The following is a 23,139-nucleotide window of genomic DNA, read 5'->3' on the forward strand; positions in this document are numbered from 1 at the left end:
TATTGTATTTCAATTTAATCTAGAAAATATGACCATACATTACATTTTACACCGACATTGTGTTAAAAGGCATCGGACAGAACTATTTCCATGGTGTTTATGTATCACTGTAATTGTGTTATTGTGGGATGTTTACTTTTTTGTTGCAATTACTTGTGCCGTGAAATAGTGTCACTTGTGTAACCAATGTGTCACTTAAAAAAGGATGAAACATGTGCAGGTAATCACTGTTGTTATTTAAAAGATAATTGGAAGTGTTTAAAGACTACACTTTATCAGTGGCACCAGTGTGAATATTTTCAGCTGTGACCTTTACCATCATCTTAACGGATGCAATGCTTGGCCTCACATTCTAAAAAACCAAACCACGTTCCAAATGATTAATTCCACACACGATAACCTAACTGTTGCCTTTAGCTCAATATCAGCAGCCTCTAAAGCCAAGTTGCCGTCACAAACGTCCATTCTAAAAGCATCCATTCTGAAATTTTCGATTTTCTTGTATATGTAAACTCTGCATACATTAAGCAATTCTCAAACAAAACAATCACGTTCAGCGTACAATCAGCGATGACCAACTTATGGTAACCAGAACGGAATACTTATTCTCTGTCTATCAGAATCCGAGCATGTGGCCGTGCGGTAAGAGTGCATGATTCACAATTGAAATTTCGTCTGAGGCCAACTCAGCCCACCATGTGTCCGTGGTCAGTAATAATAATAAGAATAATAATGTCAACTTGTAATGCGCCGCACGGTATTCCCTCGCTCTCGAAGAGAGAGGACAACTTGGAGGCGGTGAGTCAGTGCCAAATTCCACCACCAAGCTCAGCAGTCCTCCACGTATCAAGGTGCTATCGGCCAATTGATTAGTGTTTATACGTGGGAGAAAGTCAGAGTTCCTGGGAAAAAAATCCCCCACGCATACGCGGGACACTGCTCTAAGTATCCCATACAGATGTGTAGATGTGTAGGCTTTGACTTTAACATAACTATTTCTATGACCAGTCACAAGCTAATCCCTCAGTTATTTCAATGCTAAATTCTCCTGTTTGATTTGTACTAGGTGCCTCTGTGGATGTGTAGGCTTTGACTTTAACATAGCCATTTCTGTGACCAGTCACAAGCTAATCACTCAGCTATTTCAATGCTAAATTCTATGCTAATTCCTTTGTCAAGGCGCTCTGTTTCTTCTCACACAGCTTAAAGGCCGTGGTCTGAGCTTGGCTGTGTTCGCTCCAGCGCTGTCCTCCAGATAGTCTCGTCCCTTCACCTGATGAAGGCCGCTTGTGTTGTGGCCGAAACGTCGTGAGAATTTGATTGTGTTATTTTATTTTATCAGTTTATTATTTTATTCTCATTCTACGTGACTTTACCGAAAGAACCAAAGAAGATGAATCCTTGCAGTCATGAAAGCTTTAAATCGAAATTTATCCCATACAGATGAAACACCTGCTGTAGTGCCATCTCCTGGAAAGCCAGAGTATGGAAACCTCGAAGTCCATGAGTGAGAAGGGAGTTTCACGACATTGTGTGATTCACCAAACCTTGCCTCCACAGCGCTGGGCTACATCCTCCGAGTACAAGTTCAGCACTATCTCAGTTGTCACCCAGTCCTAACCTCACAGTCTTACAAATGTGGCTTCAGAGAGGGCAGAGTGAAAAATAAATGCTTTTGCTGATGACTGTGCCCTCTCCTTTGCTTGTTGAAGATGGACCCCATGCAGAAGGCTGTCCTCTCCCATTCCTTTGGAGTCCCAAATTCTGCCACTGCGTCTGCACCCAGGAGAAGACACGTGCTGTGCTGCAACATCTGCCAGATCCGCTTCAACTCTGAGGTCCACCTCTCACCCTCCCGAGTGACACGTGTGCAACTGTTGGGCAAATGGGGCTTTACCTAAAATGTATCCTGAGTTCAAATGGAAGTTGGTGTAGATAGGTCCAGCTTGTTTTAGAATAATAAATCTGCCTAACACTCCACTCCCGAACTTTTCGAATGAGTACCGAGACAAAATGTAACGTTATAACATTTTGACCAGTTAATTAAGGTTAAGCTTAACTACAGAGCACACTGTGATTCAGGTTAACATATAGGCCGGTTGACCTTTCCCCAGAGAGTGCATTGTGGGATGAGAAAGTGCTCGAGATGAACATGGTAAGTTTTCCTGGCTTGGATGTCTAAAGCCTCTAAATGCGCCTACATCAATATGCTGTACTGGGAGAGCAAATGCGTGACTCGCGAGGGTATGGTGGGATGAGGGTGGGGATATGACAACGTAGAGAGGATTATTTTTGCAATGTACAGGATTCCCTCGTTATTCGCGAGGTGTACATTTCCGAACACGATTGCGAATGGCACATTTGGCAGATAATGATATTGGCCTCCGAAATTAATCACCTTAAATGAAACACATTCCTGCGGAGGGAGCTGGTAGGAACGTTGGGTTGCTCGGTCAACGGCCAGCGTCAATGGCGGCACCACGTGGTGTATTCCGCAAATATGGCCGACTGTGAGGGCGGGCACAAGCCGGCGTGAGTAGGTTAAACGTTGAGTTTTATAAGGGCACTACGGGGTGACCAGCCCATCCCCACCCAGTCCCACCCCTCCCTCCCACCCCCCACCCAGTCCCTCCCCACCCTCCCCTCCCCACCCAGCCCCTCCCTCCCCACCCAGCCCCTCCCTCCCCACCCAGCCCTACCCCTCCCACAGACGAGCTGGTGTAACCAGGAGGTTCCTACCAATATAAAAAAAACATAAATAAGCTATTAAATCCATGAAAATTATAATACAAATAAATGGTAAATGAAATTAATATTTAATACTAGAAATATATTAACGTATCTCATTGCTTCTTCTCTCATCACATTCTCATCACTTTATCTCATCACTTTCTCACATCACATTCACTCTCGTCACTTGATCTCATCACTTGCTTTCTCTCTCTCTTTTTCTCCTCTCTCTCTCTCTCGATTAAGTCGTGTATAGTTCTAAATGTGATTCGCGGATAGCCAAATTCGCAGATAGCAAGTTCGTGAAAAATGAACGAATACCGCACTACATTTTTAAGGGGCGGGGACAATGGGAGGAGCGAACTTAAGCAGCACGAACAGCCCTCGGAAGGCATGGCCAGGAGAGACTCAGTGTGGGGATATACTTGTGTCTCCGCCTCGCTGTGCGCTGCGTTGCACCACTATCCGAGTCGTTAACCTTGCATTCAATAAACCTTCAGAGCCAGGGTAAACACCCGACTCCAAACGTATTTAATTAATAGAACGAGGTAAAACTGATGGATAAACACAGCACAAATTACAGCATCTGTTAATACTTGCAATATCGATACAATGAATGAACACAATGAGCATCATAACATTGTATTCGATAACATGAAACTCAACAATAGATCCTGGATGGACCAGGCACCTACATTAGCACTGAACAGCTATACAAGAGAATAAGCTACTGTGTTTAATAAGGTCACATCGTGTAATCACCATACTGCAGCCTAAATGTACAGCGCTGCACATAACACTGAACTGTGGATGAGATACTTCTTCATCCTTGCTCTCAAGATCGCATTAAAGTTACATGTGTACAAGTCTGACTCGACTTATCCAGTTACAAGTAACATTCACAATAATGCAAGTGGCAGGCTTCGTTGTTAACTAGGCCTCATATCATAATTTATCAGCATTATAAAGGCATTTACAGCATTATAACGGCAATCCTAACATAACAGCATTCCCAGTATTATAAGAACATAAACGAACTTACAGCCAATTCTTCTTAAAGTTCCACAATGAACAAATGCACCTGCCTTCACTGAGACCCTATTTGTGCCTCCATTTTGTACTCTGTGTAATGGCTGACACCCTGCCTCGTGGCTTAGAGAATCTTAAATCGTAATTTCCTGGTCACGTGACCAAATTCAACACCATATCAGGAAATTCCTGTGTACGCACACCACCGTACCTGCCGTGAGGCAGAATAACTTGGCTAATTAAAAGGCGATTTACTGAATTATTAATCTGGTCAGCTTGCGGGAAGTGGCTCAGCCCATCATCTAATTGGAATGTTCACGATACTGCACGTTTAATACTGTAACGTGTATTATACCGTATCTCCTAAAACAGAGATCAGCTGTGTCAACTGCATTTCATGAATGCGTAAGTATATCAATTGTACTGGGATTTACCTGAAGTAACAATTATATGCCGAAATACACTTCCAATGGGTTGAGAATTAAGAGACTTTGAGAAATTATTTAGTGGATCCCTCAAATACTATACACACGCTCCATTCTTTAACTAAGTTAAATGTAAGAATATTGTCACGTAGTTAACGTAGTGAGCTACGTTTATATGTAGCATGAGATATCGTTCATACATCATCCCAATGGTAAAAAAGGCATTTAAAATGGTCAAAGGTGTAAATAAATCCATTAATAGGCATGTGAAGCAGTCAGCTTATTGACTCTTATGAATGTGCAAAATGGTCATTAGCTATATTATAATAACATTTTAGTCATTACTTCTTTCACCACAATATTCCCCCAAGTGTGAGTTGTTATTGCCACAATGTAAAAATAATCACAGGAACGGCTCCCAAGGCTGCCAAAACTCGAGTCAATAAGAGCAGTGGCTCGAGTATATTTCTCCAGAATCTGCCAACCTTAATGGACCTGCAGACCTGGAACATATTAACACAAAGTGCACACCGGTGTAAAGTAATGAAGTATATTTAATTTGAATGCTATTTTATGTTAACACTCTAATGTAATTTGTCCTAAAAGACCTATAGTAACCCCGACAAAGGCATTACCGTGTATTCAGGTTCCCATTAGGACCTTTAAAAATGTCAATGTCTAATTTTTTTCCTCACAGCTTCCGGCCTAATATTAATTTTAAAAGATACGGTGAAATTCTTATTTTATGCGACTCATTGTGGAATGGAAGCTGATACAGTGAGGGAAAAAAAGTATTTGATCCCGTGGTGATTTTGTACGTTTGCCCACTGACAAAGAAATGATCAGTCTATAATTTTAATGTTAGGTTTATTTGAACAGTGAGCGACAGAATAACAACAAAAAAATCCAGAAAAACGCATGTCAAAAATGTTCTAAATTGATTTGAATTTTAATGAGGGAAATAAACACAAGATCCAGGTCCGTTTCAACACATTACATAAAATCCGTGATCTGGTTCCGTCTGTAAAATATGTGATTCCGGACATACAATACCCTGGTGTCTACAAACTAAGTTGCCTCTGTGGTAGTAGTTACATTGGAGAAACCAAACGCCATATCTCGGACCGCATTCGTGAACATAAAGCAGACCTTAAACACGGTAGGACCAACACCTCGGCCGTAGCAGATCATTGTTCTAATTCAGTAGGCTCACATGCCATTGACTTTTCCAAGACGGAGGTTCTTTGTAAGCCATCTGGCTTCCATGAGAGATTCGTTCATGAGGCTATCCACATATACAAACACAGAGACAATTTCAACCGAGAAGATGGATTCTATCTTAGCAATCATTGGAAAGATTTGATAAATCATTTCACTTCTTGATTGATTGTTCACGCTTACAGTGCCTTTCAGACAGCATACATAAAAACAAATTTCGTCTCCCCCCTCCTCTTTTCAAAAAATAGATGGACTAGTCCTGGCAAACTGCCATCGTTGCGCGTGACGCAAACGTTATTTTTATATATATATAAATAAATATGCCGTTTTCAAAATAAATTTATGCAAACCGACACACCTGATGATGACCGTTTGAGTTATGGTCGAAACGTCGTGAGAATTTTTTATTGTTTTATATATATTTTGTTATTTTGTTGTTTCTCTTCAACGTGACTTTACCGAAAAAACTAAGAATATAGGTGTTAAGTTGTTAAAACACCAAACTGAAACCTTTTACAAGGAATCATGTTTGCATTAACCACAATACTTTTGGTCAAAATGGAAACAGAAATAATTCTCTGATAATAGAGGACGTCTTTTGGCGTGTTCTGGTCTCACACCGTCTGAGACGAGGCTCAAAAGAAAGCTGTCTCTGGTATGGACCAATCAGTTTCAAAGACAATGCATATACTATTATCAGAGTATGTTTTTTGCATTCTGACCACAAGTATTATGGTTAACGCAGACACGATTCCCTGTAAAAGGATTCAGTTTGGTCTTTTAACATCATAACACCTGTTTTATTGCCAGAAAAAGGGGAAAAACATATTATCATATTTTGGTTCCTGGCAAAGGAGGTCCCATGATGTAGATGCTAACCCCAAGCTCTCATTACTCTGATAGTGCATTGTCTTTGAGCTGTACGCCTTTTGGCGTCTTCTGGTCTAACACCATTTGAGACGAGGCTCAAAAGAAAGCTGACTGGTATGGATCAATCAGTTTCAAAGACAATGCATATATTATCAGAGTATGTTTTCTGTTTGCATTCTGACCACAAGCATAGTGGTTTATGCAGACATGATTCCTTGTCATCTGGTCGAGCACCAATTGGGTCGAGGCTCAAAAGAAAGCCATCCCTTGGTGTGGACCAATCAGTTTCAAGGACAATGCATATATTATCATAGTATGTTTTTTGTTTGCATTTTGACTGCAGGTATTGTGGTTAATGCAGACATGAATCATTGTAAAAAGGTTTCAGTTTTGTTGCCAGAAAAAAGGGGAAAAACCCTATTCTTATATTTTGGTACTGGCAAAGGAGGTCTAATGATGTAGAAACTTAACACCTGTTTTGTTGCCAGGTTAAAGGGGAAAAAACTATTCTCATGGAGTGCTACTTTTACAAGGTGCCCCATCACTGTTGTGTGTGCAGAGCCAGTCAGTGGCTCACTACAAGGGCACCAAGCACTCGAGGAGGCTCCAGGCCCTGGAGGGTGGCAAAGAGGCAACCGGCAGCTCTGCCGAGGACAACAAAAATGGCCGTCAACTCAGCAGCCCACCTCGTCCTGCTGGTAAGGGATAACCCCGGTAGTAATAATATAATCATACCCATGCCCAGGGGCGGAGCCAGGGGGGGTGACAGGGGTGACATTCTGCGTATAAGTGTACGACACTCGGTCTGGTGGACTCCGTGCAACTGCATTGTCAGAGTGTGTCGCCAACCGATGGCGTCTAGTTCAACAGCCTGACTCTCTAATCATTCTTGAAATTAAAATTTGTTGAATGTCACCCTGGCCTGAAAACCTGGCTCCGCCCCTGCCCATGCCCACTTGTGAAGGAATGCCCCACCATTCAGTTAACATCAAGGTTAATTCAAAGGTTCTAATCAAACTAACCCTCTACTTGCGTGATCATTGGTTAGTGTTCATATGGATTCACTCTTCAACACACCGGTGGGCTAAAGTAGTGAACTAATTGTCTTTTGTCAACGTGACACTTTTTTGCTGATTGGCCGTGTCGGGTGGTGGAGGGTTACGGCACATTTATAAATAACGCGATCTAACCCAAAAACCTTTATTATGAATAATATTGGTCGCGAAAGCCTACGTGTTAAACTAGTGTTCATATGTTAGAGATCCTAAGCCAGTGATTTGTAATACAAGAAATGAGCAGCCCTTTATCATCCTCTTTGGGTCTTTCGGCAAAGTCACGTAGATAAAAAAAAAACAATCAGCGAGAGAGCTGCTGAAGCAGGATGTTATATAGACCTGAGATGGGTGCAGCCCAAGGGTAAGTGGGCGGGGTTAAAGATGGTATTTGCATGTAAATGTAAGATCGGAGGCTGTCAGGGTGGCCATTGTATTGAGAGAGATTAGCATGTCAATGTATTGTGAGAACGGAGGGCGCCCTGAGGCTGTGAAGGTAACCATTGTATTGTGAAAAAACAAGAGCCACCGCCACACCTGAAGACGTTTGCTTGTGTTGCCATCAAAACGTCGTGATTGTTTTAAATTATTTTTCTATCTACGTGACTTTACCGAAAGACCCACAGAGTATGAATTCCTGCAGTCACGAAAGCTTTAAGTCAACATTTAGCCCTTTATCAGTCCACTGCTGGATAAAGGCATCCCTATACGGTGTTGGTTATGGGGATCGTTTGAACAGACTTCACCACACTGCTCAGTGCGGATTGCCGAATACAATTTTTAGTTTATACCGGTAACCACCTTTGTTTGGCAGAGGGTTTGAATTTCGGTTGGATAATTAATATCCAAGTCTAAAAAAAAAGTAGAATTAACTCCTCCCGTCGTCTTGCATACATGTGTGTTCTGTAGTGTACCTCGGTTTCTCTCTGCACCTCCGTTTGTCTCTCCACATTCTAAGTTTGTCTTTCCATTTGTTTCTGCATCTCTGCCACCAAACATCACGATCACTTTCTTTAAATATATAAATATATATACCAAAGCCATTGCAAATTCAATACTCATCATCAAAGATCTGCCGTTCCTGTATCCCACCATCTGGCTTCATGTCTTTCATTTGGTCAATTAATTTCATGTCCCCACTCAGTGACCATCTCGGGAACTTGACCTCCACAATCATAAATATAAAGTACCCATCACATCCTCCTCTTCTTTAATACTTACGCAATGCTTGCCGTGTTCTATCCTGAACTTTGAAGTTGTTTACCCTATACTGTATGCTGGTCTCTCTATAGGACAACCGAAGGTGTTTATTAGGCCTCGGGTGAATTGCGACCTGAGTCAATCCCTGACTGGGATTTGAATCCACAACTTTAAAATAGCGCTGCGCAACTTATTTTTGTATTTTGTTTTGTCGATTATTCGTTCGCTGTCCCTGTTTGATGTTCATTTGACTGTGCCGGCATTTTCCAAAACATTGCTTTATTTCTGAGTCAGATCACCAAATTGTACAATAATGAATGGTACATTTGCAGCATCCATAAATAGTAAATGTATAATGCCTATTGTGTGAGTGCAATTGTCTAATTGGTTGTTCAATTAAGTATTATCTACAATATTTTAAAATAAAATTTATCTTTGTTAAATTTAATGTGATTTCATTTCAGTTACTTTCGATATGAAAATGTCTTTACTATGCAGCATCTAGGCTGCTAGTTTAAACAATGGCTCGGTAATTAAGCTAGTCGTTGACACGACAGTGAAAATTAAATGGTCTAAACAGCATATGCTGAAAGCTTGAGATAATCTGTTTGGCTATAATGCTGACTGTAATTGCAAGTGTAATACCATCATTTGTCGTCTCTTCAGACACTTTTTTCATTAAAGAGCCCTAGGTGTACATTACTTCAAAGGCTGAGCGAGCTGACATCTGGCCATGCTGAGAGTAGAAAATGTACAATATTCGTTTTTTAAAAGCTTTACGGTCGACATTTTATCACTGCTACACTCCAAAACTTCAATTACAGTGGGGCTTCTTCGGCTACCCGTCGACTTTTTTTATTTACTGTAGAGAAAAAAAGAATGCTACCGCAAGATTTATTGGCATACAAGTGGGCGGTAGACGGAGCAACGGAGCAATGGTTTCGCTCTCTTGAAGCTTCGCAAAAGACAACATGCAAAGGGAATCGGTGGAGACCTGAGTTGGGCCCAAATATTCCCTTCTGCTCAGGATGATTCCTCACAAGTCACGGGGAATGGGTACCGGTGAAAGCAGATGGCTTCGTTACATAACCAGATGCACTTTCTGGGCCACTTTAATTATTGAGGGGGTGAAGTCACGCACTTGGGTTGCCAGAAATTTGCCCGTTCTGTTTTTTTTTATCAAAACGAGTAATCATTTGTCATATGATATATATAAAAAAAATATCAAATGGGTTTTCTATATGGTGTAAAAAATATTCTAAATTGTGTGTGGTGCAATACACCCGTAAATATGATTGAACAGTGATATAAAAAATGTGTTATAGGTGTTTTCAAGGCAAATCCATGAGAAATAAAACAAGAAAAATTATCTCACAGTAGCTTGATGTTATCCACACACCAAATATTGGTTACCATTCTTTGCCATGAAGAGGTTTAAAAAAATCGGTATTTATTGAACATGTTGTTAAATTCAGACTCATGACCTGATAAAAAATGGAACATGCCTTGAGTGACCTATTAAAAACGTCAGCCTTCCTTTCAGAACTGCATTCGATTAAGCGAAATCCCGTTATAGTACATTCTATATGTCTCCATTGGGAGCTACTAGCCAATACATGCACCCATGTAAATCATTAGGACCGCTGTGTAAATGACATAATATCCCTCAACCACGATTCTTGATAAAAAAATATTTGGAACATACACGGTAATATATATTTTTATGTCTTTCAGTGTGCACGGATGGCTATTGCTCATATCATCAGGCCACTCGTTAGAATTGGTTTAAGATGCCACACTAGTGCCAGTGCTTATGATTGGGTGGTTTCCACAAGGTATGCATTCCGGCAAGAATAAACCATACGATATATAACATACCGGTGAAAGAAACAATATTAATGTAAAGTAAATGCACGAAAACATAAAACGAATTCGAATAAAACGGTTATATACATTACTGCTATGTGTATATTACACGCATAATGACACCGTTTGCCAACAAAGTTTAATGCATGTTGAACTTCTTTCGCACCGTACATCACCAATCGTGCTAATCGGAGGTGCGGGGGAAGGACAACAAACTGAACATGATCTGTTAGTGAGTTGAAGCTGATCCAGCGTTTGTATTGTTTAACCTACAATATTTAAAAACCTAGTATTATATTTTAATGTAGCACTCTTCAGTACCTCTGCCGAGGCTCAAAACAAGTCCCAAATGGTGCCTCACCCTCATTTTGGGTGACCCAAAAGAAAATATTTATTTTTTTGGATTGTTCAAAATGTCAGTTTTCTTACCCTTCTATAACACGATTACAATTCACGTCATTCACTTGTTCACTCGTGTACTCAGAATTACATTTTTATGCAAACTTTCATTCCCGATGAGGATGGTAGAGGTATTTAAAATGCTGCACTGGTGGCTACTGAGCCTTGGAGCTAAGGAAATGCCAAATGGGTCAGCGTAGCTTAATGATCACTTCCCCGTTGGAGTAAAGAAATAACGAGATGGTTGACTGTGATAGAACTGAAAGGTCAGCAGTGATTGAGCCTCCTCCGTTGTAGACTCACGTGTTTTAACGCATGCGTGATCACTTTGGAAGCGTCTCTTGTTCATTACGATTAAAATAGCTGATATTCCTTTCCATTACACATACAGTAACTCGATATGTCATTGTTATATTGCATGCTACGTGTTCTTAGCATGCGTGATTACCATGTGGGTTTGATTTTTTGTTATATTATTGTACAAGATATTTAATTACGTATTAAATCAACAATGTGAAGACCCCCTTATTAACCTTGTAGGAGCAATTCATTTTCATCTAATTAGAGCAAATAATTAGTACAAATATTATCATGCAATGTTATACTTCATGGTAATGAAGCAGCATAGCAAGGCTGACAAAATATGAAAATTAAAGTGATATAATTTAAAAGTTTCTGATTACATTTCGATAAACATGCTCTTTGTAAATAGTTTAATACTCATTATAAACAGTGGACAAGTTCTCAGATAACACAAGCATCTATCTGAAGAGCAGAAGCTCTTTTAAACAAAAAGTTGCTAAGGGCAATTAGTGGTGCTGAGGGAATGCAAACAGCAGAAGCTGCCAGACGTCCACCATTTAAAATTATCTGTTGAATAATTTCATGACAAAGAGTGTTCAGTGTAAGTTTTTTTTTATGTCACATTCTATGAATGTGTTTTTGCTGTCCTAGTGTAGATTGTACCATGTGATCTGGTAATGGTATCGTATCGCCAGCATATCACAGCTTGAGAGTAGATATATGGATAATATTTTCATAGTACGCATTCAGCGCTCCAATATATTTCATTGTAGTTTTGCCGAAGCCTTGGGCAATCACTGTAATTCAAAGGGGATCCTTAGAATTGGATTTCATGCCATGCTGGTCACTTATATTAAACAAAATATGGACAGCAAATTTAAAAGTAAAGAGCATACAATGAAAGTCCTTTGTTGCAGTATATTAAATTAAACGTGTCATCCATATGTGAAGGCATCACATCAAATGCAATACAATTCTAGATTTGAAGCTTTCGTGACTGCAAGGATTCATACTCCTTGGTTTTTTCAGTAAAGTCACGTAAGGTAAAATAAAAATAAAAGAAACCAACTAAATTAAATCACGACGTTTCGGAGGCAACACAAGCTTCCGTCTTCAGGTGGAACAGACAGAGCAAAGTTCGCTGTATCAAGTTAACAGCTCTAGGACACCCGAGCTTATATACAGGTTAAGGGGGGGGGGGAGGAGCCAGGAAGGGACGTGGGTGGGGAGGGGGAGGGGCTAAGTTAAGCCGCCTTTTGTTATGCTGAAGGGGTTCGGGGGGAGCGGTGGTGCACTGCACGAAAGCGGGTAAAACCCCCTTTTGTTATGCTGCAAGGGGTTCGGGGGGAGCGGTGGTGCACTGCACGAAAGCGGGTAAAACCCCCTTTTGTTATGCTGCAAGGGGTTCGGGGGGAGCGGTGGTGCACTGCACGAAAGCGGGTAAAACCCCCTTTTGTTATGCTGCAAGGGGTTCGGGGGGAGCGATGGCATGCTGCACGAGAGCAAGCACCATCCTGGTAGAAACGGAAACGGATGTACAATTATCAGCCAGCTAAAGTTTGACTTGGTTAATGACATCTTTACAAAGTTTGCTCAATTTGAAACCATCCTCTCGGTTGAAGTTGTGTCTATTTTTGTATATCTGGATGGCTTCATGGACAAATCTTTGGTAATAACCGGGAGGTTTGCATAGTACTTTGGTATCGGGGAAAATAATGTCATGAGAACCGGCTGTGTTGAAACAATGATCAGCCACGGCCGAAGAATTCGTTCTGCCGTGTTTCAAATCTGATTTGTGCTCGCGAATTCGGTCAGAAATATGTCGTTTCGTCTCCCCGATATAGCAGTCACCACAGGTACAACTCAATTTGTAAACACCGGGGTACTGTAAGTCAGGAATGACATCCTTTACGGATGGGATCAGATCCCGTATTTTGTGTACTGTATTGAACCGGACCTGGATCTTGTGTTTGTTTAGAATTTTGGAAATCTTTTTGGTAACGCCTGCTATGTATGGCAGTGTGATGGTTTTGATCGGAGTATCAGGTGGTTGTTTCTGTATGGTGGGAGAAACAGCTTGGCAGATGGTACGGTCAGAGTATCCGTTCCTCTTGAGGGCCAGGTGTACATGTTTTAATTCACTGGTCAGGTGGTGTTGGTCCGAAATGCAATGAGCCCTATGGTATAATGTTTTGATGAAAGAGTTCTTTTGAGCTGGGTGGTGGTGGGAATCAGGCTTCAAGTATGAATGTGTGGGTGGACTTTTGGTAAACAGAATGTCCCAAAGAGCCATCCGTCCTCCTCTCAAACAGAACATCCAAGAATGGCAGCTTGCCATCTTTCTCCACTTCCATGGTGAATTTGATGGATGGGTGTCTGGAATTTGTGGTCTAGGAAATGGTTCAAAGCTGGGATGCCATGTGGCCAAATGACGAAAGTGTCATCCACATATCTCTTCCACAGGGAAGGACGAAGGGTGGATGTCTGGATGGCGTCTGATTAACATTTCTCCATGAAAACATTGGCTGTCACTGGTGACAAGGGAGAACCCATAGGGGTACCCTCATTTTGTTTGTAGAAGGTACCATTCCAGGTAAAGTAAGTGTTGGTGAGGCAGTGCCTAACCAGCGCAGATACATCAGGGTTCAGTCCATGTTGGACCAAATATTCAATTATTGTTATTGTGTCAGGCACTGGGACCTTGGTGAACAGCGAGACCACATCAAAGCTGAGGTGGTCTTGCCAGTAAAGGGAAGCAGAGTATCCGATAAAAAGCGGGCTAGTTTGTAGGTAGGGGAGTTGATCGTGGACACGATGGGTCGTAGTGGGGTACCTTCTTTATGGATCTTGGGAAGACTATAGAATCTGGGAGGTCTTGCAATATGAAATATAGTTTTGCTTTAAAGTAATGATAAAATGACACTCGAAAACATGCATTTTTCCATAAGCATAGGATTCTGTCATGATTAATTTGCTACGAAGTCATGGGCCAGATATTGCCCTCCAGTCTTGCTTTGTTACAATGGAGTCCAACGTTTTCAGATTGGCACCACCAGTTCGGCAGGATCTATTTATAAACATACCACCCAATCTCCACATCTTACTTTGAACCTTTGCACGTACAAACCACAGACTTAGCTTTGAGAAAGGCTTCAAACAATTTATACTTTTAACATTTCTAAATGTGCATTTCATGGACCGTCGCATAGATTTCGCCTGTTTTTATATATATTTTTTATATTCCGAATAATTGGCGAGTCATATTGAGCTTTTGAATTATTTATGTGAAAGTCACTGCATCCCATGGATCGAACGAACGTGACACTTTGGCTAGAGTGTGACACTCACAATCGGAGTATTGAAAAGTTAAAATGCTAGTTATAGGTCTTACTCAGCCCACCATTCCTCCAGGGTAAACAAAAGTATTACTCTGCAGTACTACTTCATATGTCATCATGGGACCTCCTTTGCCAGTACCAAAATATGAGAATAGGTTTTCCCCTTTTTTCTGGAAACAAAACAGCTGTTGAGATGTTAAAACACCAAACTGATTCCTTGTAAAAGGTTTCAGTTTTGGTGTTTTAACATCTCAACACCTGTTTTGTTTCCAGAAAAAAGGGGAAAACCTACTTCATGGGTGTTTAGCAGTGGTAGTCATATGCAGGGCCACAGAGAGTGAAGGGCAGGTAGGTGTACGAGATCTGCCATGGGAATGGGTGATTATAATTGGACTGGTCTGCAACTTCGATCAGCACAGTTGGCTATGTACGGTGAGAAAGAAGTTCAACATACATACATGGTCAGGGATGTGACTGGATTCATTTCTCTGTTGTGATAACTTTGTTGTTCTGTAATGCCTTTTGTTTTGGTGAAATTTCTTAAGTTGTTTATTCATTTTATTTTCTGAAGCTTCTAATTTGCTTGGTAGTAGCTATATATTGGGTTTTGACACTTAAATAATTAATGTACAGCGTTGTGGGATGCAATTAGCATGAATTATGCGATATAACATTTTATTATTATTAAGGACCCCCAATGGAGATGAACCGCACTCCATTGTTAGTTTCAGCAGGCAGACGCTCGCTCTCAGACAGCGAGTACGCATCGAGAATATTTGCGAAACATCGTGTGTCAAGGCACCCCGACAATTGAAGCAGGTGGGCAGGAAAGGGGTTATGCTGCCGTTTATCATCCTCATTATGTCAAGAGCTTTTAAGTTACACTCACACGAGGAAGCGGTTGCGCCAGCTCGTGTTGTGTTGGCACAGCACTTACCGTTTGTCTGCCCTTTGCAGCAGTGCTGTACTACTCATCACGTTTAATCAAACATCAGATAATTGCTCTATTGTTAGAGTCTGTATTGTCTTAATTGAAGAGGTCTTGAATGCGCCGTCCAGATGCGTTGTTTTGCAAATGTATGATTTGGTGCATTACATGTCCTGCATTGATATTGGTGGTGTTGCGTGTTCGCATCATATTCCTTGCGGGACATCACATCACAACAGGAGGCATTACATTTAGCGTAGCTATTTAAGCCTCAACAGCATGATAAACTCTATTTGTTAAGTCACTGGTGATATGCACACATTCGTAGCAGAGTGCATTCAGCTGTGCCATGGTGCTTTGTATGCGTAGTGACATTGAATGAGTCATTGTCGCGCGTGCCGCTGGGAGATTGGTAGACAATGGGATTGGGGGTAGCAGCCCGTTCTACCAGTCGGACCTGTGGGCAAGGCACAGAGTCCTCTGGGGGATCCAGATGGGTGCGGGAGCCGAGGGCAGAGCCTGGCCACGCTGGGCAGGATAAAAGGCGAGCTCCGACTGACAATCTGGGCTACTGCGATCTGGAGTGGAACCTGTTGTGCCGCCGTCGTTATCGTCGCCCTCTTTAAGCTGTGGGTCTGGCAGCATGTTGGCTGTCCCGACCCGGTATGTGGTTATCCCCTAAGGCTGTGAAGGCCGGAATAAAAGAGTACCTCCTATTAGTGTCCGTGAATTAGTACACAACGTATGTGTTGTATAGTAGAACCACGCGCAGATGGAATTAACTATAACGGCTGTTGCCGTTTATTAACCACTTACATTCAGCACTCAAGCTCACACCAGGTGTAGGTGCTCTCTATTCTTGGTCCTTACCCTGGACCCCCGAACACGATGTCGTCCTACCCTCGGCTATCCCTTGGGCTCTCTCACTCGGGCCGGGGCGGGGGCTCCCCCAACACCGCCCGGCAACGAGGAGACAAGAACCCACTTCCTCTCAGCCGATCCTCGCTGAATACTTGGAGCCCCACTCTCAGCTATCCCCTTGGCGCTCCCACTCGTCTGCCCCGGATGGGGGTTAAGCCAACACCGTCCGGTGACGAGCGGTAGAGACCTCTTGCAGCCGATCCTTACTCCGGGCTCCCACAACGACCACGCCCTCGTCACGGGGTCCCCCTTAAGTACCCCTCGGGCGGCTCCTCCCCCTAACTCGGACCCGCCTTTGTTCCCGGAAGGTACCCCCTTACAGCACCCGTGACATGACGTCATCCTCCGCTGTCAACTCGCTCGCACCTACCTCTATATGCCCTCTCATGGTTATTCACACTACTCCTCTACAAATGTACTTGCATCTTATTATTGCAAGCAACCTTACAGGGAACTTAGTATTCCCGTCTTTGCTCTACTATTGGTCACCTAATATACGAACCTATAGCCCATATTTTCAACCTGTCCATCAAAGAAGCATCAGTTCCTCTAGAATGGAAACATTCCTATGTCCATCCACTTCACAAAGGGGGCCCTAAAGATGATCCAGATAACTACCGACCTATCTCAATTTTGTCCCCGTTGATGAAATTTTTTGCAAATTTATTGAACTACCAAATTAGCAGTTTCCTGTCCACCAACAATTTACTGCATCTCAAACAATCTGGATTCCAGAAAAAATACAGCACCACATCTGCTGCATTAGACTCTCTGAATCACATTTACAGTAGCCTTGATAATAAGCAGTACTGTGCCTGTCTTTTTCTTGACCTGTCCAAAGCTTTCGATACAGTAGACCACAACACCCTGCTTAGTAAACTCAGTTTTTCCGAAAACGCAGTAAAATGGTTAAAAAATTTCCTCTTTCCTCGCACCCAAACTGTATTCACAGATGGTTGGAGGTCAAACTGTTAAGATAACAAAAGGGGTTCCACAGGGTTCCATCCTCGGCCCCCTCTTGTTCTCTCGATATGTCAATGACTTGGGCACTGACCTGGATCATTCCAGGGTAAATCTTTTTGCAGATGACACGATACTGATTACTGCTGGCCGCTCTCCGGATGACGTGATTGCCAAGCTCCAGGGTGATTTCAACAAACTACAACATCAGCTAGTTGCTCTTAAACTAGTCCTGAATACCTTCAAAACCAAGGTGCTATGCCTCTCACCAGGACTAAAGCAGGAAGTTATTTTCCCCAATTACAATCCTTAAATAATTATCAAATAGAGCAAGTCAAAATCTATAAGTATATCGGTGTCATCCTGGATTCAAAACTGAATTTTGAAGATTACATTGATTATATTGGTAAAAAGACAAAAATAAAAATTGGTTTTCTGTATCGACACAAGCACTGCTTCCCCCCTATGTTCCGTTTGGAATTTATAAAAGCTACCATACTGCCTCTACTTGATAACTGTGATATCGTGTATAAATCAGCCCCAAATAATGTACTGAAGAAGCTTGATTCCATCTATCACTCGGCCTCAAGATTTGCATTGAACTGCCCATATAGGACTCACCACTGTGATCTCTACATTTGGTCAAACTTAACATCTTTTAATGTTCGATGGCTTGTGCACCAGATCTTATTTATTCACGATGTACTTACAAAAAAATCCACGGACTACCTGCTCCTCTCTGTTTCAAAGAACAAATTTGACCTCAGGTCTTCGCTCATTTACCAGCTTCACATTCCCTATTGCCGAACAAAAACTGGAGGAAGGGCCTTTGCTATTGATGCCCCCAGGGTCTGGAATGCTATTGCCAATAGACTGCAACTTTAATCACTACCTATAAGATCTTCACTCAAAACTGCTCTAGATGAGTTGTACACCCCTAGCTGCCACTGCTATTCAGTGGCCTAAAATAAAATGTTTCGCTCCGGATGACCGCTGCAAAGTATTATCTATATTTTGATTTAGTGTGCTGATCTTAAAGGTGCATTGAAAAATTTGATACTCCGACTGATGCTCCTGTTGTTGTGGAGTGACTCATGCAGCCAGCTATGGCTCTAGGGTTTGGTGTTACATGTTGTTTATGTCGTTTATTGTGAAAATTCGGTCACATTTCCTATGATCACTATTACATTGCTTTTATGGCTTTATTTTGGTGATGTCGAAAAGTTTTTTGGTTTGGCTATGTTTGTTTGTTGTAGTACGGAGTTAGACTGATGGCCTTAATCTAAGTTGTTGTGGTTGTTTGACTTGCATCCCACTGGTATTTTTGCACACAGCGTTGGTGTACGGTGCCTTTTCAGGAATAATTTGCTGTTTTTTCCTGGATTTTCTGTTTGCACAGTCACACATAGCCCCTTTAAGACGTTTTCTTGTTCATGTTTTTGTTTTTTGTTTGTTTTGGTTGCACCCGATTCAAGAGCCGAATGGCTCACTGGGCTATACCTAATAAATAAAACTGAAAAAAACTATTATTTGAACCAAGGTGTTAGATACGTGAGCTTATAAATCTTACTCCAGTAAGCAGACACATGGAACCGACATTTGTCTCTATGTTTACGCCTTTAATCATAATTGCTATTTAAGCAAATCAATCCTTTAATTGTGTGAAATTATTAATAATTGGCTCTGCTATAGGTGAGAACATGCTTTCATGTCTACCAAAACAAGTTAGCATTGCGACCAATATATTCTTTATAGATGAGGCCTGTTACCTGTGAGGTAAAGATAAAGTGTATGGCAATGTGTAGCGTTAAACAAAGTGACCGCACAAAACACACAATGTATTTGATTTAAAAAAAACGTAATTCATTTATATATGGAGGCAAGTACATGTGACCTATCTGGAAGCTATCTTTGTGTGCTATTTGCAGGTAGTAATTTGAGGCCCTGCCTTTACTTTGTTTGTAGTACTGTGCCTAGTCAAATATATTGTAAGTGACATGAATTGAGTGCAGTGTACCTGCACAGGAAAGATATCTAGGATGTCGGTGTGCTTTTGTTGCATACGTAGTCTGTAGATTCTCTGCAGCATAGCTCAAAATTGTATTGTGATTGTGTCTCCACACATGCAAAATGCGTGCTTTACAGCATGTAAAAATGATGCACTTTTAAGTTGACATCTAATGTACTAAAATGACTTTGAACTTAAATTGTTATATAATAGAATGCTACTGTAGACAAATACGCACATTTTTTAAAGACCTTTATATTTGTCGCGAAACAATTCTTATATAAAATTAACATACGGATCAGACAGGCTTTGAAACCTCAGGGTTTTAAAGCTTACATTCGGTCTTTTTAATAATGAACAAAAACAATATTTCAATGATAAAAAACACTTGTTTTAACCCACACACAGGCTTTATAGAAATCATGTAATCGTGAACAACTTATGTGATGCAAACTACAAGACGTTTAAACCATAACTCCTGATTGCATGCATTAACGTGTTTACCGACATTGTATTATTACAAGGACATTTCATTACAGTATTACATTTTAAGGTTTTATAATATGGAGTGCGTTATGTATTTTAGGCTATGTGCGAATTAACCCACAGAATTACAGTACGCAAATATACCCCTTTTATGATCCATGCTACAACAGAGGTCGATTTGAACAATGCTTAATGTCAGTTTCTAGAGCATTGTGGGTGGATCACAGTGTGAAACCTATGTGAGATAACCAAATTATCAGAGCTACACAGAGTAAAATATCACTTTGGAATATATTTATTGCTCTAAAAGTAATAATTTACAGCACTTAAAAATAGAGTTTGTGTTCACAAAGACCTCATTTTATGCGATGCATGGCAATGCCTCAAGACGTAGAAAGCCAAAAGCGTGATTTAAAAAATGTGCTCGACCCAATTATTCACCTTCACAAGCGTTTATATAGCTTTGGCCTTTTTCCAGTCTTTTTAAGTGTGTTAGTGAGATGCAAAATTAAATAAGCTCTGAGAAATGATGCAGTACTCTCCCAATGTGAGCAAAGCTGCCTCGCAGCTTGCCATGATTAACACAAAGTTTCTGAATCATGTGGTTCACCTTCACTGATTAAGAGAAAAAAAATAACATCACGATCTACTTCCACTTTTCAGAGGATAAGGATAATCCTTCAAAACCTTTTAACGTCATTAGTTAAAATACGAGAAGACTGGATTGCATTTTGCTTAATATTTGGAAAGTGAATTATCATACTTAAAAAAATAATTGCAGGTCATGCACAGAATGTAATGTTTCAGATTCTTATACATACAGGTAGTCCTCCACTTACGATGGAGATGCGTTACGACGACCCCATCGTAAGTAAAAAAATATCGTAAGTCGAAAATGGCCCTAGCCTACCCGGAGTCTTAAAGAATGGTGATAATTTAGCAAAACAGAGCAATTCACAGTAGCGTACTGTAGAAACGATATACTGTATTCATGTATTAATTGCAATACTGTATTGCACAGTAAAATATAAAGTAAAAAAAAACTAAGGTAAATTCTTAGCCTACCTATATGAACTGCAATTTCATAGAAAGTTTTTTTTCGGGAAACAATCCTGTCTACTATAAAAAAAAAACTTTTAACATGCATTGAACGTACCGTATCGTGGTAACCCTCGTATGAAATCGCTAAAGCTACGCATCATACATGCATTGAACGTATCGTAACGTATCATATTGTACTGTACTCGCCAAGATTCGTACACTGCTGCGTTTGCCTGCCGCGCGAAATTTAAAATATTTTACAATTTTGTCGCATCGCTATCGCCATCGTAAGATCGAAATATCGTAAGTCGGACCATCGTAACTCGGGGACTACCTGTACATGGCTTGGGTCGCACTGGTGGCAGAGTGCCCTCGTCTCATAACCAGGTAGTGAGATCAATATCTCGGTCAGGGTTAATGCTGCGGTTAATCAAATACGAGTCTACAATGCGTGTCATATGGATGCTCCCACGATAAGAATATGGCATTTTATACCACTAAATGAATATTCATTTCGACTTGCACTGAGATGGCAACGCGGTATGATCATCAGTTGGGACTGTTTTTGCACGTGCTCAAATTAAACCTCCCCCTGTTTTTCGCAGTGCGTATAGAAGGCACGCGGTCTACGATTTCTGCAGAAGATGACATCGCTGATGGCAGTAGCCCTGTTCCACTGGCCAATGCGAATGGAATCGGCAGTGCCTGCCCTTTACCCGAGCAGCTGTCGCACCTCGCCGATGCCTCGAACAGGAGCGCTTCTCAAACAGCTGGACTAAGGTGTACAGAACTCTGTTTTATTACTCGCATTACATAACCACAGCGGTAAATGTAAAACATTTATTCAAAAACATTACCATCATCGTTCTTGACAAACGCTGGCTACCAGCCCATGTATTCCAACCGCCACCAATGCACTACCTTAAAATATACTCATCACCCATTATTAAATAATTTGTAACAGGATAGAAGTTTCAACTGTTCAATTGCTGGCAACATATTATTTAGATACTTTTATAGATTACGTGTTTTCTGTTCGTGTTAAAGTTGTTTTAGATATACATGTATAGAGATGTTTTATTAATCATAATTGAATTTTGTTGTGTTGCACATGGATACGCTATGGTGAGCCCTCCTGTTTATACTAATAATGTACCAACAAATAGCAAGGTCTTTTTTTTCTATTGTTTTAATTAACACACCATTAGTTAAGAAAGGTGCCTTGGAACAAACAAACACAACGTTAGGTATACGCATTCACAGCCACACCAGAATATTAAATTAGTCGAGATGCATTGCAACTCCCGTGGACATTCATTAAACCACAGCATTTGGCCATTAATTGCTAACAAAGGTTGTCCGATAGGTTGGCCTCTTCCATCGGAATATTGAAATTCCACAGATACCGCATGGGCACCGATAGAGATGAACAACACATGAGCACGGATAAAAAAAAAAAAAACATTTAATTGACTGACGCTGAGAAACAAATCTTATTTTGGCCTCCACGTCGCAGCTCCAGCGACGGCACCGTGGACCGGGACAGCGGTCCAGGCGAGTTTCCACCCAGAGCGGCTCAGCGGAGAGAGAGAGCGGCCACCGGCGCAGTCAGCGGCCAGGGCCACGACGGGGAGTCGGAGGAAGAGCGTGCAAAGCGGTTCCTCTACTGCTCGCTGTGCAAGGTGGCCGTCAACTCCCAGTCGCAGCTCGATGCCCACAACAAAGGTGGAGACGCTCGGGAAAGACACGCGCACCCATGCCGAAATGGTGCCTTTAGCGAGCGGGCGCTTGAGAACGCCCGCGCGGTTGTGTTTCGATGTTTGTGTTAGGTGCAGCACAACGATTGTTATCAGTCGCCTTTGCAAATACGTTTGCTCGCACATGAAGCCGTCAACTGGATTTAAAACTTATCGACATTGGTTCACGATCGCTCGGCAAATTACATCCGTGCGATAGAAGTGGCCTTATCTGTAGCTCCAAATGTCTGAAAGGCCTGGGCAATCTGGGATTATTCCCGGATTACCAAAGGATGGGAAGAGCACATACAATGAGGTGCTAGATTAATCCGACCATCCACGGATAATAAAAATAATGATGGATGACCGATGAAGATGACGATAAAAATTTGTGATAACCATCATCCCTGCTCCATTACATTGTTTGCCATCACAGCTAACGCCAAGGCTGACCGTGATAATTGGTGAAGGGTATAATGGTCATAATTCATTACCTTCGTGATCACCAGTCACTGCCACTCAAACTGATTACCGGTATAGGCAATGGACATCACCCAGAGAGAGTGGCAACTTGACACGAGTCAAACAGCACTGGCCACTAGACACCAGGTGGGAGATGCAGTACAAAA

At 41.5% G+C, this 23,139-nt stretch overlaps 1 protein-coding gene across 3 annotated transcripts in view; it reads left to right on the forward strand.

The window, feature by feature from the left end:
- Nucleotides 1-23,139, forward strand: part of LOC116938794 (zinc finger protein 385D-like) — an 89,913-nt gene that overhangs the window by 56,548 nt on the left and 10,226 nt on the right. For 2 of the 3 annotated variants that reach the window (XM_032946431.2, XM_032946433.2), the window contains 4 exons: nt 1,713-1,838; nt 6,832-6,970; nt 21,380-21,554; nt 22,291-22,499. In XM_032946431.2, coding sequence (XP_032802322.2) covers nt 1,713-1,838; nt 6,832-6,970; nt 21,380-21,554; nt 22,291-22,499 — 649 coding nt within the window. The remainder of the gene's footprint in view (nt 1-1,712; nt 1,839-6,831; nt 6,971-21,379; nt 21,555-22,290; nt 22,500-23,139) is intronic. The other variant, XM_032946432.2, reaches the window with a different exon arrangement.

The sequence above is a fragment of the Petromyzon marinus genome, chromosome 4 (genome assembly GCF_048934315.1).
Source record: "Petromyzon marinus isolate PM22_M1 ecotype Great Lakes invasive population chromosome 4, UKy_Petmar_22M1.pri1.0, whole genome shotgun sequence".
NCBI lineage: Eukaryota > Metazoa > Chordata > Hyperoartia > Petromyzontiformes > Petromyzontidae > Petromyzon > Petromyzon marinus.